The sequence below is a fragment of the Colletotrichum fructicola genome, assembly GCF_000319635.2.
Source record: "Colletotrichum fructicola Nara gc5 chromosome Unknown KSG_Nara_v1_contig07, whole genome shotgun sequence".
Lineage (NCBI taxonomy): Eukaryota > Fungi > Ascomycota > Sordariomycetes > Glomerellales > Glomerellaceae > Colletotrichum > Colletotrichum fructicola.
In genome coordinates this window covers 752,190-767,668 of record NW_027094057.1, presented here as the reverse complement: position 1 = coordinate 767,668, position 15,479 = coordinate 752,190, and the positions used below count along the sequence as shown (strand labels likewise).

At 55.1% G+C, this 15,479-nt stretch overlaps 7 protein-coding genes across 7 annotated transcripts; 2 read left to right on the top strand and 5 right to left on the bottom strand.

Annotated features, from left to right (window-relative positions):
• Positions 1-160: 160 nt before the first annotated feature.
• On the top strand, positions 161-1,328 carry CGGC5_v011878 (uncharacterized protein; the record flags this gene model as incomplete). Its single annotated transcript, XM_032030650.1, has 3 exons — positions 161-367; positions 423-1,061; positions 1,119-1,328. 3 exons carry the CDS (start codon positions 161-163, stop codon positions 1,326-1,328), a joined length of 1,056 nt encoding a protein of 351 aa, XP_031889736.1.
• Positions 1,329-1,395: 67 nt separating this feature from the next.
• Positions 1,396-3,031, bottom strand: CGGC5_v011877 (Secondary metabolism regulator LAE1; the record flags this gene model as incomplete). Its single annotated transcript, XM_066152615.1, has 10 exons — positions 1,396-1,438; positions 1,491-1,907; positions 1,979-2,116; positions 2,170-2,207; positions 2,266-2,303; positions 2,351-2,477; positions 2,530-2,552; positions 2,607-2,692; positions 2,748-2,776; positions 2,834-3,031. The coding sequence occupies 10 exons, from the start codon at positions 3,029-3,031 to the stop codon at positions 1,396-1,398; spliced, it is 1,137 nt and encodes a 378-aa protein (XP_066008038.1).
• A 522-nt stretch (positions 3,032-3,553) lies between these two features.
• On the bottom strand, positions 3,554-4,808 carry CGGC5_v011876 (uncharacterized protein; the record flags this gene model as incomplete). The annotated part of the gene is made up of 4 exons (XM_032030648.1): positions 3,554-3,860; positions 3,912-4,259; positions 4,310-4,575; positions 4,629-4,808. The coding sequence occupies 4 exons, from the start codon at positions 4,806-4,808 to the stop codon at positions 3,554-3,556; spliced, it is 1,101 nt and encodes a 366-aa protein (XP_031889738.1).
• A 2,653-nt stretch (positions 4,809-7,461) lies between these two features.
• CGGC5_v011875 (uncharacterized protein) lies at positions 7,462-9,422 on the bottom strand (the record flags this gene model as incomplete). Its single annotated transcript, XM_032030647.2, has 5 exons — positions 7,462-8,391; positions 8,472-8,519; positions 8,748-8,830; positions 9,260-9,361; positions 9,419-9,422. 5 exons carry the CDS (start codon positions 9,420-9,422, stop codon positions 7,462-7,464), a joined length of 1,167 nt encoding a protein of 388 aa, XP_031889739.2.
• Positions 9,423-9,485: 63 nt separating this feature from the next.
• Positions 9,486-10,148, bottom strand: CGGC5_v011874 (uncharacterized protein; the record flags this gene model as incomplete). The annotated part of the gene is made up of 2 exons (XM_032030645.2): positions 9,486-9,639; positions 9,715-10,148. 2 exons carry the CDS (start codon positions 10,146-10,148, stop codon positions 9,486-9,488), a joined length of 588 nt encoding a protein of 195 aa, XP_031889893.2.
• A 575-nt stretch (positions 10,149-10,723) lies between these two features.
• ustT-1 (Efflux pump ustT) lies at positions 10,724-12,411 on the bottom strand (the record flags this gene model as incomplete). Its single annotated transcript, XM_032030644.1, has 2 exons — positions 10,724-11,675; positions 11,732-12,411. The coding sequence occupies 2 exons, from the start codon at positions 12,409-12,411 to the stop codon at positions 10,724-10,726; spliced, it is 1,632 nt and encodes a 543-aa protein (XP_031889892.1).
• A 2,734-nt stretch (positions 12,412-15,145) lies between these two features.
• On the top strand, positions 15,146-15,479 carry CGGC5_v011872 (uncharacterized protein; the record flags this gene model as incomplete). The annotated part of the gene is made up of 2 exons (XM_066152614.1): positions 15,146-15,211; positions 15,345-15,479. 2 exons carry the CDS (start codon positions 15,146-15,148, stop codon positions 15,477-15,479), a joined length of 201 nt encoding a protein of 66 aa, XP_066007912.1.

Here is a 15,479-nt window from a genome sequence, read left to right as displayed (position 1 = left end):
AACAGGATTCGAGTGCATAAAGACGGGAGATGCACGTAGCACTCCAAGATGGATGCATGTCAACTTGGACACAAAGCTGCTCGCTTCACACGCAAAAGTTTCCTGTTTACCATTGATACTTGTGTTGATCTACATTAGACGAGTTGTCAACATTTCCAACATGACTGAAGTCCTCGGTTACAGCGCCCCTGACATCCACTCAAAACCTGTCTTCTCACAGGAAAAGTCCGTGGTCCAACAAGATGAGAAGCTCTCGCTGCATGGGAACGGCGGTATCCTCGACGATGTCAGGCTACTCCAACCCGTTTACCCCGACACTCCCATCGAGGAGATTCAACAGAGATACTGGCAAGACGGTGTCGTCTGGGTACCCCTTCCTTCTCCGCGAATCCTCACACCCATTCACTAACACACGCCCACAGGTCAAGGGCCTCCTCAACCCAGACATGGTCAACCAAATGCGCTCAGACTACCTCACCTTCGTCGACAACGGCACCGGCATGCTGAAGCCCGGCACCGACCCCGCAGACGGCATCTTCTCCGGCCTCGACTGGCGCGAGTTCCTCCTGCCCGGCGCCGTCCGCGTCGCCTGCGGCCTCAAGGACGAAGGCCCCTTTGTCGACAACGCCATCGCCAGCCACAGCGCCGCCTTCTACCAAGATTTTAAGGACAAAGTCGGCCGCGAGCTCGAGCCCTTCGTCGGCAAGCTCGCCGGCTTCGAGGAGTCCTGGTGTCTTCCGCGGTCTTTGCTGCGGTGCGCCGTGCCGGGGGGCGAGACGACGCCCGTGCATTACGACCAGATCTTCCTGCGGGCGGGGCCGCCGACGAGCGTGACGGCGTGGGTGCCCATCGGCGACGTGGAGCTGGAGGGCGGCGGGCTGATCTACCTGGACCGCTCGGCTGAGATTGGGAAGAAGTATGAGCAGGACTTTTCGAGGGTGAATGCGGAGCTGCCCGACCCGGACAGGATCTCCGCGTTTAACAGGAACATGGAGAAGGGCGGGTGGCTGGATAGGAATGCGAAGAAGTTTGGGGAGCACTGGGCCCGCAGCTGGCTTGTGGTGAGTCTCGCCTTTTTTTGCAGACTTCTTGTGGTTACTGACGCTGGTGTTTCGTAGGGAGCGTACGAGGCTGGGGATGTGGTGTTTCATACCCCGTACGCCGTCCATGCTGGGGCGATGAACCAGTCGCCAAAGGGCCGCATTCGCGTGTCAACGGACTTGCGGTTCGTGGATAAGACAAAGCCGTATGATGAGCGGTGGACTTACATCGCGTACTCCGAGAACGATCCCAATGTTGCAAGCAGGCAGCCGAAGAAGTCTGAATGAGTTATCCATATTAATTGAAGAATATGCACATTTTCTTAGCCAACGCATGTCAACAGATGGACACTTTTCATTCCTCTTGGTCCTCAGGCTTCTGTCCATAAACAACATAACTTCCAACAACGTCAGCCATAATCCTCAAACCGCAGTTGACGGGTGACTTACTAATTCAGATAACTGTGAATGTTCCCAGCTTTGAGCTCTTTGCGAACCCCAGCAAGAAACACCAGCACCTCCTCCGGTTTCCACCCACGAACGCCGCAGAAGAGCTTCATCGTAAACCCCTCAAGCCCATCCAGCGTCTGCACCAGATTACACATGCCCACATCCCTCAAGTGCGGATCTCTCGGCCACCGACCGAGCGGCACTTTGAAGTCCTGGCGGCGCACGTTGCGGAACCCGGTCGTCCTGACCCAGTCCTCCAGCTTCGGGCCCGGGGCCGCCTCGCGGTTGAGCATCTTGCAGGTGTCCATCATCAGGTCGTTCCAGCGCCAGACCTCCGTCCCCTCCAGCGTGCCGTCGTCGCAGTCTAGCATCAGGTTGTAGTCCTGGAACTCGGCCCAGCCGCCGGGCTTGATGTTGCTGCACCATGTCATGTTAGACACGCTGGTTGGAGGGTGGAGGACATCATGGTAAATAACGGCGAAACATACTCGTAGATGTTTCTCACATATTTTGGCCAGTCGGCGAGCGATGCGGCCATGTATCGGCTGAAGATGAAATCATAAGGTTGGTGGCCGACCCACGTGTCTTCGAGGTCATCAACCTCGAATCTCACGTTCGGTGGCACCCTGTGCTAAGTCAGCTATGCGTCCCTTCCGAGGATGGGATTCGAGGAGTGTACCATTCCGGCTGGATCGCACTCAAATCGTTCCCAAAAATCTTTGGACGATCCGATGTGTCAGTGTGTGGGCAGCAAGGGGTTACTCGGAGATCATACCTCGGCGTTGGGAAAGAAGTCTGCCATTTCGATGGCCCCTGGGAGTCTAAGCAGTGAACAGAGTATGAGAGCGCTCGTATCTCACAAATACCAGTCCCAGTCCCACAGTCAAGAATACGTTGGATTTCGGGCTTCAGAGGTGCCAGGTAAAGCTCATAGCCAATTGCCTTAACCTCCATGCTATGGGTCAAGTCAAGACGATCCACCTCGCTCTGGGACAGGAAATAAGTTTCAAAATCAACGTCTTGACAAATCGGCGGGTACCTCGTCATTCGGAAAGTTATACGCTAATTATATCTCAGTAACATGTTCATCGCCAGCGATGTTCACTAGGGACTTACCTCCCGCACGGAATGCATGATAGCGTCGCCCATACTCGGTGGGGTAGTCAATAACAGATGAAGTTAATGACGCCGTATAAGAGGAGCTAGTCAGCGTGTCAGTAACATCACCGATAGTTGTTCAAAATCCTACGAGCCTACATTTGTTCGTCAATCGAGCGGCCATCAACCTGGCTCAAGTGTCAGATCTGAATACGACATATAGTTCACATCGATAGGTGACGAACGCTGGGTGTATCGTCCACCTCCAGTGGAACAGGTGCCGGGGCGTCGCCGGCTGCCGAAGTTCGGGATTCCGGGGACTGCGGGGGCTGCGGGGACTGCGGTGACCGAGGCGATTTGGTCGGCGACCGGCTCTTCGGAGTAGACTCCGGCACCCGGGCTCCGGGACTCGCCGTTGTATTCTCAGCCGCTGCATCAGCCATTTTAGTGCAAAACTCAATGTCTTAGAACAAAGTAACCAGAAAACTGGGCTGGAAATTTTCCCGAGATGAAGGAGGGGCACAGGGTTTTGTAACTCGCAGCTTGACTCGTTTTTTTCCAGTGGATGGCTCCTCTGCAGTTCTGCGGCGTTCTTGGAGAACGAGCAAGGGTTGTTTCCTCTTTCCGATCGACACCCTGGCCTTTGGAGCGGGGCATTGCGTGTTCATCATCGTGTTGTCACATCTTCTCAAAAATGACAGGTCAAATCGGGGCATGTCCGCCGTGCAAGTGTGCCAGCGGATTGGTTCTCCCCGAAAGCGAGTGCATACGGTTCACATCACACGGCTGGAGGGGGGTCTAGACCTGGAAGAAGAATCCCAAATGCTTTTCATGCGCGCCGTATCATCCTAGAAGCTGAAAATGTGCCAAAAGGCAAACCGCTGCAGGCCGCTCCGCAATGTCTATCTGCATGCTCTCTGTCCAAGTTGCTCCCGCTCAAATATCTTACAAACGCCCGAACACACCTAAAAGTTCCACCTGCTGTCGTCAAAACCACCGCAGTAGCCGCATCCGCAGTTGAATCCGAATTTATAATACAACACCGATGGATCTTTACCGTAGCTGATGGTCAGCTCGTCGCCCTCCTCGATGACCCATGCGCGGACCTCGAATATCAGTACCTCCTCCTCAGCATCGTATCTGTGCCCCACCTTGGGATTGCAGGAGTGATTGAAGCGAGCAGCGATGGGGAAGAGGCCGGCAACATCCCTACACGCCCCCGAACCCTTCTTACGTGTCGAGACGGTGTCCTTGGGGAGCTTGGATGCGAACCTGAGAAATGGGTTAGCAGGAGCTTTGGGAGAAAATGGAAAAGGGACGTACGCATTGGTATTCCAAACAGCCTGCGCCTTGGTCTCTCCATCGCGGCCGAAATGGGCATGCAGGTCATTGGCGACCTTCTGTTCGTGCTCATTAAGGTTGAGGACGGACGATTCCACATCTTCATAAGTCGCATGATAAAGGGCCTTCTCAACGAGGATTTGGTCTCCCTTGTCCAACTTTCTCGTGGCAAACGCACCCCAGCCGGCCACAGGAGAGCGCCGGATCTCGAAGAACTCGTTCTGAAAGATGATGGGCCTCTCCTCCTCAAAACCGTCTTCACCCTTCGTGGCCCGCAAGAGCGGAAGGCCCGCGGGCTTAAGGGTCTCAAGGTCGTGACCGAATCCGGTACTGGTGATGTTAGACCAATCCTTGTTTTCATAGCCATGAATCTGACTTACATTATCAGCTCCACCGACTCATCATCTTCCTCGCTGGTCACGTCTGTGTCGCTGACACCGTTCACATCAAAGGGCGAGAGGATGTCGTAGTACTCGTAGTCTGCGTCGTCCTCGTCATCCTCGTCGTCGTCGTCGTCGTCGGGTTCGCCCCCAATCACAATGTTACGGACGAGGGGAATCGTCCTCCAGGTCATATGCTTGCTATGCAATGGCTGGAGTTTCGATCCCACGGCCTCCGAGAACACCATGAAGTCCTCTTTCAGGTCCTGTGATTATGGTCAGCTTAAGGGGCGGGAACGGGTGTACGCGCGTGACTAACCTTGAGTTCGATCTGCAGATGAAGAGAAAGAATTTCATTTACCCTTCTTGAATCGCAACCCAATGGCAGCATAGACTCCAACTCGATGGAGTGAATCTTCTCGCTGGTGCGGCTATCTCTATCATGTGGTCTGGGGAGATTAGGGGCCGGCGGGTCGCCCATTGCAAGCGGCGGCAGCATCTTCGCGGGCTGAGAAGCGGGCCGTGATTTTTCGACAGATAGTAATGCTTTGTCGTGGGTATAAATCTATGGGAGAGCGAACGGGATATCTGAATCCAAAACAATGTAGATGATGTGTATCGAAACGAGTGCAACAATCGCTCGGCGAAGTAAAAAAAAGAATTAAATATGTTTGAAATATTTCGCCTAGCCGTTGGCAAGCGCGATATTAATATGCTTCTTTCCTGAATTTAGCAATCTGTTGAGCTTCGGAAGGCAGCACTCTGGGTAGTGTGTAGATAGACAGAGGAAATCGGAAATGAAGGAAGTTGCTGAAGAGTTTCAAGTGTCGTCCCTGTCGTCCCTGCCACTGGATGTCGACTGAGCAGTGATAGTAAATCTTATCAAGGCTTATCAGTGTCACCCAACTTTATGGATGGCGCCTTCTGTTGAAAGACAGTGAGTGGTTCGAGTTTCGTTGTTGTCGTTGTCGTCGTGAAGCCGGTCCTTTTTGACACTGGTGACGGACTTTTCTCTCAAGCAGGCTGTCAAAGGTAAACTGAAGCTGCGTTGTGAAGCCGGAGGAAAGCCCAAGTCTTCTTATGTCTGCAGAAGGTTCAAGAGCTGACGAAGAATGAGCAAGGAGTCTATTCAGTCGGAGAGAAATAGAGGGTCGTGAGAAAAAGAGTCAACAGTGTAGATAGAAGGAAGTAAACACGCGAGGTTCGGTTGATCTTGCCGCGACTTCTGATATCTCAGAGTAGTCACTACTGTGTAGACGGTTGTTGCGAGACGTCGAGGGCAACCAGCCAATTTATTGTGTCTGTGTGATGTTGAGGCGAGGTTGATCGGGTGTATTTTGTTGGTTGGTGCTGTTGTTGTGTGCTCTGATGGACAAAACACGGGAAGCTGCTGCTTACCACAACTTCCTGGTTCCTAGTATCAGCAGCTGTAATCGAAACCCTTGCAATGGAGGAAGGAACCGGGGACTTGTGCTATGAGCTATAAAATCAGCTCGCTGATATCTCTCGCTCGTTGCAAGGCCGAATTATTGGTAGCATCGTCGATAGTCATTGTGGCTGTTGCTTGCAGAGGTTGGTCCACCCTGCTCTGGTCGGGTGGTGGTAGATCCTACGTGCCGATGTGCGTTGGAGTGTGTTTGTCCTTCAACTCTCTTGTCCGTTGAGTATGCATGACGATACTCCAATAGAAAAGTGCGAAAGCATGGCGCACGCATTGGAAAGAGACGAGTTTATGCCAGTATGGAAGGAAGGGGTGATGCCAAACCCACAGGTGGACGTGGCAAAGCCCGCTTCACTCTTTCCATGGGGAGACGGAAAGGAGTTGGGCATAGCAAATTGAGATGAGCACAGCAAGCTGGAAGCCAATCACGGCAAATCCCCTATGGCGCAAACGCCATGGGTGGTCGCTGAATCTGTAGGGCACATCCAATAATTGGTTTGATATGGAAACGGGACAACTGAAGAGAGCTTTGGATTTTCGTGATGTTTGGGTTCAACATCACACCTGGGTAGCAGATGGGCGAGGTAAGCCGCCTGAGAGCAGCAGCTGCCACGCCTCAAGGTTTGTCCACGACCAATCGGCCGTCCTGTCGATAAGACAAGCTTCTGCTGGAGATTTGCCCAACTGACAAATATCCAAACTTCGGCAGACCCACGTGCTTAGGCCTGCCGCAGCTTGGCTTAGGCAGGTGTTTGCAAGCCATCAAATCTCAGGAAGCACTACATGTACCCTAACATGCAAACACAGGTCTCATTCCTTAATGTAAATTTTGCTGTGTGCGGCATAAGAATGCAGGCCTCTGGCGTTGTCCCGAAGTAGAGGAATTTTTGGTTTTCACCTGGTTCTTTTCGCTTAAGAAACAGAGCTTCGCCTGCATGGCCCTGTAGGCTCCAAAGAAAGAGGGTGGCAAACTGGAAAACCCGTGAAAATGCCAGACATCCTCTTCAGTATTGACTTAACATACCGGTCAGACCCTGGAATTCGACGCCGTCTTCGCGACTGAGCGCCCCTCCTCCCAACCAGGAGGCAAGTCTCAGAATGAACACCCAATATTGGCCCCCAACCGGGTCACACTCATGGCCTTTGATGCCATTCTGGAGGCAATTTGGTCATCAGGAATGCGCCCAGCCCTTAGTTTCTACAACTTGAAGTACTTGTGGCTTAAGAGAAGGAACGCAGGGGGATCGAAAGTGGCACAAGTAATTGGTGGCTTGATTGCTTCTGGTCAGGCTTCTGGTCGCAAGTTCCCTCGAAGAGCCGAAAGGTACAAAGCAATGGCGTTTCGAGTCAAAAAGTACTCGAGTGATGCCGGCACTTTCATATCGTATATGATCAAAGCATAACCGTTGAAAGTCTGTAAACGTGGTCCTGCGTATGTGAGGTTGCTCGACATCCCGTCTGCTTAATCATAAGGAAGTCAATTTGGGCTGACTTAGACAAGATAAGGCGACTCAGGTAGAGGGGGACATGAGCATTCAAGAGTCGCTTAAAATGGGAAGAAGGCGCGGGCCACTTGCTCTTCAGAAAGCATTAAGGCGACTGAAATTGCCCGTTCGATTAGTACAGTTTCTCGAGGCCGTTGTCACGATGAAGCCAGCCCAGTCACCCTCCGAAAGATCTACATGCGAACAGAAAGAAAAAAATAATTGAATTATAGCATCTTCTCTTGGTCCTCGGCATCTTCGCAGACGGGCTCTGCCACCATGATCTCGCCCCGCCAGATTTCCAGCAAGTTGACTATCGGGAACAGCAATACCAGGATAGACAGGAACTGCCCGAATTCCCACCTCTCCTCGCTGTTGTCAGCGAGCTTGTAGCCCTGGGGCCCGGATCCAAAGACGGACGAGGCCATGAAGGACCGCACAGCGGCACCAATCGCCGACGCCGTCATGAGGGCCAGGCCGCCCATGATCATTGGCCTGGCGAAGCGTTTCCCCCGCGAGTGGATGTACCAGCTAGCGCCCAAGAAGACGAGAACGTTCGCGACGATGACGGCGATCGTGCCCGCGTAGTCGATGAAGGAGCCCCCGCCGGTGGTCCCGTTGAAGGAGGACCATACACAGCCGACGGGCAGCTTGGAGTCCTTCATGCCCTTGCCCAGGCTCTGCAGGATGACGCCGCCGTATGTGCAGTTAAGCGCGAGGTTGACGGTCATGAGACTCTGTCGGAGAGTACGGAGTAGCCAGTCCTGGCGGAGATGCTGACCGTAGATCAAGAGTGTAGCGTTGTGGACGGCCATGCTCATGTTGGAGAGACACCAGATGATGAAAAAGTGGTAGGGGACGATGCGATTTGTGGTGGCGAGCCCGAGGATGGAGATGGCGATGCCCTGGAGGATCTGCGTATCGGAGTAACCGTTCAGAAGCTTGCGGCGGATGCTGGAGGGACGTTCCTTCCGCTCGAACAAGACGATGGACCAGCTGAGGAGAAGGGCGATGGTGGCGGCGATGGTGAAGGAGAGCAAGACGGCCACTCCAGCGATACCGGCATTGCCAGCGACGGAGATGGTGGCGGGGTCGACGGAACAGTTCGGGGGGCTGAAGAAGGACATTTTGGCGAAGTGCGAGTGGAGGACTCGCGTCTAGAAAGAAATGAAGTTGGGTATCGAATTCGAGATTGAGGTTTGGCGAGCGGGAAATTCGGAGATTCAAGGTGCATTACCGTGATTAACGACTCGCAATTGCAGACGATGTGGTCGTTTCCAGCCCTCTGAAAATCATGGCATCATTATCGACGATTCGGTTTAATTGATTGATTGATTCAATGAAAGACTGACGGCCATGTTTCGCGTACCACTAGGGAGCGAAGTGGTGTCTAATATGATGGAAGAGAAAGCATTCGTGCGTGAGGCGCGGCGCATTAATGTGTATGGTGAGGGTGGGCCTCCCCTTTTCTGACTGGACCCCACGGCGGCGAGGTTCAGCGGGTATGACGTACCAGTAAGCGCTGCAGCTTTTCGTCTGAAACGGCCACCCGCTGAGGAAGATCCCTGGAGCCACTGGACGACTGGCTGACGGGTGCTTTCCAGCGGCCTCTCAGCGGCCGTGTTTGCGTTGCCGCTGGTGGCTGTGCCCCACTCAAGCCACCCGCTTCCCTTGTCTTGGTGGTCGCAGATCCCCTCGCATCCTCCGCCTCGCCATCTCACCATCCGAACCCATCCCGGCTGCCTCAAGGGCCCCTTGTCTTGGGCCACAATGCGAACCACCGGCGCTTTGCCTGGTGCCTGGACCCTTCCTCCACTATCAAAAGGGTCTTTTGTATTTTTGTTATTAGTACGTTTTTCTGTTTCCGACTGATTCGACCGGACTTGCTGCATCAGGGCTTCGCAGGAAATCGAGACGTTGAAGCCACACGAAGAGAGGCATACAATTCGTGCTGAAATTGTCCGACGACACTATCGCAGGCCGGCCGGGGTGTCGTCGATCCGGGGAGAATGGAGTGTCACGGACACTGAAGATCGTCATCAACCTCGTCGTTTCTTCTTCCGCTAGCCACGAGTCGAGCGTCACATTTCGCGTGCCGTGCCCTTCTACATCGGTCCTGTTTGTCGCCTAAAGGAAGTCAGCATCCGTCGCGGAGAGTGAAAAAGAGAGATGAGGGCGTCAAACTCATGTTCTATGGTGCTTGAATCGTCAAACACCTGACTTGTGACAACTTGCGACATGCAAACCAGCCTCAGTTTGTGTGACGAGATCGCAGCGATGGACATCTCCGGTGGGATTGCCGCCGCTGGCTGTGGTCCAGCTTCAGGAGCACCTTGGCGACGTCCGTCTTCATCTTGACGAGCTCCTTCCGGTTCTCAGGTGTTGCTTCGTATGTCGTATTAATACTGCAGAGAAAATGTTAGGCAGGCACGTCCATGCGAAAGCATCCGACTCCTTCTGTTTTTTCTCGGAACACCTACAAATTAGACACCGCCACACTGATATTCAGCATGATCTTCTGCGTCGCAAGCTGTTCCCGCACGTCGGTGAATTCCTTGGCTTGCAGCGTAAGCATCGTCCTCTTCCACAAGCCCAGCTTGCCCCCGGAACGGCCCTCGGTGGCGTTTTCCAGCTTCTCTTCCAGCAGACACAGGCTTTTGGCGTATTTCTTGAGGACCGTATCCAGGTCCCGAGCCGTGGCCGGATGCAGGACTCCTTTGGCCGTGTCGTCGTTGCTGAGGTAGTAAAGCAATGTCTCGAGGATCGACAGCACTTCTTGCAGATCAGCCGAGAGGGTCGTGAGGACTCGTGGCGCGTCGGAGATGGCGTCAATCTGCCGGCTCACCGCAGCGCTGAGCTGGACGGCAGCCTCCAGATGGCCCGCGGTACCGCTAACGTCGACTGCGTCCGCCATCCTCCCGCGCACATGTCTGTCGAGGCTTCTTCGATTGTGTGAACGATTACAGAGGACAACAACCTCGCTGCGATCGTCTTTTCGACGAAGACGACGAGGACCACACCAACCCTTAAGTAGCGAAGGCGCCGGGCGAAGCGGGTCCGCGGCGCAGGAGGCACAAGAGAGCATCATGCCGGACTTCGTCCCCTGAAATGGCTGGAAATGGGTCACTAACTCGGTGTTTTACAGGGTTGGAGCAAGGGTAACAGCGGACACCACAGCTAAATCGCTTTAGCCTTCCTGGAGTCCCATCTGCTCCAGACGCATCCAATGGCTTCCTTGCGCTCCGACTGAATGTGACGTACAAAATGGTACTTTTACCAAGGAAATGGGGACGAGTAGCCGTCATATGGTAAGCTGCATCTCGGGCCATGATTACACTTGCGAAGGTCTACTTTATTCATCTTCTTTCTAGGACGACAGAGTCGCTCTCTCTCTCTAAAAGCGTGGATGGTATCGAAACAAACAAGGAAATCGCTCGTTCAGGTGTTGTTACAAACAAAGGACAGCAACAAAGGAAAATCATGGAACGTTTAGTGTTGGGCGGGCGCATTGCTTTCGCCACCGTCCTCCGGGACCTTGCCCTCGGCCGGCGGTAGTCTAACAATGAGCAACAAAGTTAGCGCGATCAAGCAGAACGCTGCGACACCCAAGTAGGGCAGGCCGATCCAGAGCCCTCCCATCTTCATGCCCAGGCTGAACAGGCCTGCGAGCAACGGCTGCGCATACGTCTGTCCAGCAGTCTCAACCAGCGAGATGATGGAAAACAGCCGGGTGCGATGCGCCGCGTCGACGTAGACGTTGCTGACGCTCTTCACGTAGCTGCCCCAACCGGTACCCAGCGACAGGATGGCCAGGCCGCCGATGAAGGATCCAACCGTTGGCGATGCGGACATGCTCAGGGAACCGATCAACAGCGCCACGGAGGACAGGCGGGCCAGGAAGAGGTCGCGTTGGTGGTCGTCCGACAGGCGCAGCGACTTGGGCATCTTGGTGGATGCGAGGAGCCTCGAGAAGGCCGGCAGGATGAGCACGATCGAAAGCAAGACGCCCGTGCCATACAGGGACGACAGGTAGCCTGTCTGCGACAGCGAGACGTGGTATCGCTTCGAGGCGAAGATGGACATGAACTGCAGCGTCGACAGCATGACGGGGTAAGAAGTGAGCATCGCTACAAGCAGAAGTATGAGGGACGGCGACTTGAACAGCGCCAAGGACTCCTTCAGGCGGAGGATTGTGTGCTGTATGGCCCCAAGCGCGGGAGACTCGACCTCGGGCTCGTCCTCAATCGGGTCATCGGATACTTGGGCAGCTGGCTTGGTCTCGGGAATGAGGTGGATGGTGAATATTAAGGTCGAAAAGAGGCCAAACGCCAACCCCATGACGGGCCAAGGGCCGGTCTTCTCCATCATCCAGCCGGCGATGGCGGGGGCGCACAGGTTGCCAATCATTGACACCAGGTGAACATGCATGAAGCTCTTTGCCCTGGTACAAAAGTTATTATCTCTCGACGATCGACGGAGTAAGACTCGAAGACAAACCTGTTCTCGGAAGTTGTCACGTCGGCGAGCATTGAAAGCACGATGGCGCTCAGAACCGCATTTCCACCGCCAATCATGAGCATCGAGGGGCCAAACCAGAGGGCCTCCAGGGGAATCACCCGGGGAAACGCGCAGACCGTAGCAAACCAAGCTTGGTCCAGTGCCATGCCGAAGATGGTCAGGGAGAAGACCATCTTGCGGCCAAGGCGATCAGCAACGATACCCCAGGGGAATGCACAGATGGCGCCGATGGAGGCCTGGAGGGCGCTATACACCGCAAAAATGTACGCAACCTTGGACTGGATGGCGTCCTCCTTGCAGAGGCTCTCGTCTATGTTCTCGTTGCTCAGGACGTCATAGTAATGGCGGCAGACAATGTCCTCGACCTTACGGGTGGTGGGGATGGTCCACAGCCCGCCGGCGGCAGACCCGAGCAGGATAATGGCGCAGAAGATGCCGACGATGACGTTCGGGTTGTGGACCTTGGGAACGTGGATGGTGTTGGCGGCGCGGATGAGGGAGTCGGTGCGGCCACGGCCGGCGCCGGGACGGCGTGGGCTGCCATCGCCGGCGATGAGGGGCGTCGATTCGGTGGGCTCCTCGTCTACGGAGTACCTAGACGGCGCGGCGGGTCCGTGGTCCCCATTGAAGTCGTCGGATTGCTCGGCGCGGCGATGCATCTTAGCTGCGGTGTAACGGTTCCGTGGGCTTGGCTGTGGCGCTCCGATGCTCTCTCAAGAACGGGGTGTAGTACAGAGAATAGGTGCGAGTCAGTCCCTTGATCCAAAAGGGACTCTCAAAAGGAACGAAGGGGAGGGAAGACAGCTCAAGAAATACGAATGAGATGGCATCGCTGGGGCAGGGCAGGCAATGATGATGGTGTGGTGACAAGACGCAGAGTGCAATCTTATCCCTTTCCTGACGTGATGGGACCCCGACGTTCAGACACGCGGTCTGAAACTGAAAATAAGGCACTCCCTGCGGCAACGAAGTGCTTCTCGCTCTGCCGCCGGAGCTACTGCTGCAACCTCGACGTATCTGCGACTCGCGAGCCGTATGCGTTTGCCGCGGAGCCGTGTGTTGCGTACCTGGGCTTGCGCAGTCGTGGCAGCTTTTCCTCAGGTCTTTTGCGTGGCACGATAAGAAAGGCACACGACACGATGCAGCAAGGGGCCCAAAAGGTCCAATGTCCTGCCCGAAAAAAGCAGGTTGAACGAGCGGACGAGGAGGTAATATTCCTCCGTCTTACTACGAGATGGGCTCGCGAGTCGCTATCAGGGCCCTGCTGGGCGGACCTTTGCTCCAAAGTAGGAAAAGACAGCAGACGGGGCAGACGTAAGTGCTCTGTCGTCATCAAATGCATCAAAAACCAAGAGAGAGATGGAAGAAGGAATCTGGCCCGGCTATCGAAAACGATTTGCGAGGAATCCTGCGAATGAGCGGCCAAGAGAATGTTCCAAAGAAGGCAATGGGTGAGCTGTGAGAGGCGGCGGCACACGACAGGTTCGCCGCTGCAAAACAGCAACCAGAGCTACGCAATGGAGAGGTAATAGGGCTGCATGAATTTTGGGGGCGTCAAAAGTCCCGACCGGCTGGGCGGCGGTAGCAGCTCGATGACACTTGACACACTGCCTTGTCGCTGCTGCTGTTGCTGTACCTGGAGCTCTCTTCCCTATCTCCGTCTCTGTCTCTCTCACACACACGCAAGTCACAGTTCAGACACGCAGTAGGACGGGCGGGAGAGCTGCCTTCGACGACGAGCTGTTCCCTGAGTCGCCAGCCCGGCAACCTATCAGATGGGGGCGGCAGCGTTCCCAATTTCCAGGTTAGGCATGGTGCGACTTCAGGGATGGACAAGGAAGACAGTAAGACTGATCGCTGAGGAGGAGCAAGAAAGCTCCCCCTCGGGATTGGGGGAGCTCGGGGCGCCCAATGAGCGTGTTCGGACGCCGGCCGCCTCCCGATTGGGGATGTCAGACTCGGGACCTTGCTGTCTGTGTGTGTTTGTGTTGTGTGTTCCAGCAGTGTGTTCGGCAGGTATTTGGAGTGAGAGCGAGTACGTATTTCTCATCACGACACATCACGACACATCACGACACCGAAGCAGAGAGCGAGAGAGACGGAAACAGAGACAGAGCACTGACGTGGTTCCGCTTGCGTGGCGGCTTCTATCGACAGTCTCCCGCTGCCCTGTCTGATTGATTGCTCACGCCCATCGTCGTTGTCGTCGTCTTACTCCTCCGTCGTGTGGTGACCTAAGAGATACGCCAACGCAGGTCCCAGGTCCTCGGGCAATGGCACTTTTGCACCGAGGCAACCGGATGCCCAAAGCTGTTCCCCTCTTTTCCCTCCCCAATCTTCCCAATGACAGACAACAACAAGCATCAGAGTGGCAGAATCGTTGGGTAATGGGTAAGCTTAATGCGCTATTCGCAGCTCTGGACTCTCTCCTGCTGTTTGCCGCCCCTCCTCTGCAAGAGGCAATGGACGCGCGTTGGGATGCGCCGCGGTTGTTGGCGACGACAAGAACCGCGTCTGCCTTTGCATTGGGATGTTCTCTGCGGGCTGGGACCAGCACCTGAGTGAAGGTCCGCTGCGAGGACGAGAGCGAAAAGAGTTCAGGAACTGCGTGTTGGCAATTCGGGGGACTGCCCTGCTACCCATCTGTTGGAACGGGGGGAGATTGGGACCCTTCGCCCCGGTTCCTCCCCTTCGTCTTTGGGTGGTTCACCGCGGCCGCGTATCGGGCATCATCCAATATCCTTTTGCTTTCTCACTCCTCACTCCTCAGTTCTCTCTCGTCCCAGGTTCTTCCTGACGGCCGGAACGATCCGCGGGTGCTGGGCCCCTCGACCAAACGGCGACTGAGGACAAGAGACAAAGCACCAACGGTCCCAAAACACGTGCAAGACACGTCCGAGGCGCAGACGCCCAAACGGCGCCTCCTCAGTGCTCCTCTGCCCTGGCCCCCCTCTCTTCTCGCTTAACTCTGTTCGGAACAGATCAGTCTGGCCCGGCGCTCGGTGCAGGAGATGACCAGTCCACCTCCCGTACGACTCCGCCCAGCAGGCCCCTGGTCCACGATGTGATGCTCGCGGAAGAGAGATATGCTTCCCGCCAGGCACCTCCCGCCCTCGAGTGGGGGATCACGAAAGCAGAAGCCAACTTTTATCCACGGGGTTTGTTCACCGAGAGGGGAAGAACTCAGGGCACGAGGTGTCAGTGAACCGTAGACCAAAGTCTATTGGGAGCGGGGGAAGAAGCGGGAAATGCATTGATTCCCAGCTTTGGAATGGCATTTGGCGCAAAGGGGTCTGGTCTGGCGTGATGGCGCGCTTGAGTTTGCGCGCTCCTCTCCCACGTTGTCGTCCCTCGTCCGACTGCATTACAGTTATGAACGCTGAGTAACTGTCAATGCAAACCGAATCCAAATCCATCCAGTCGCCGTGCAGGCAGAAATTTCAGTTGTGGTGCAGGCAGGTGGGTGCAGGTATTCCCGAACTCTCGGGTTTTTCTCATTTCTCCTTCGTCGCTCCTCATATCCCACACGCACCCGGTCTGGGCTGCGCTGGCTGCGACGGTTTTCCTCTTATGAATGCTAATGCTACGGTAGATGTTCCCTGCGAGGAGGAGAGAGAGAGAGAGAGAGAGAGAGAGAGAGAGAGAGAGAGAGAGAGAGAGAGAGCCCAAGTTCCAACTGCTCGGACATGGCCACCGTCTTGCCCGCCCGCTCCCAAGGCTGGCATGA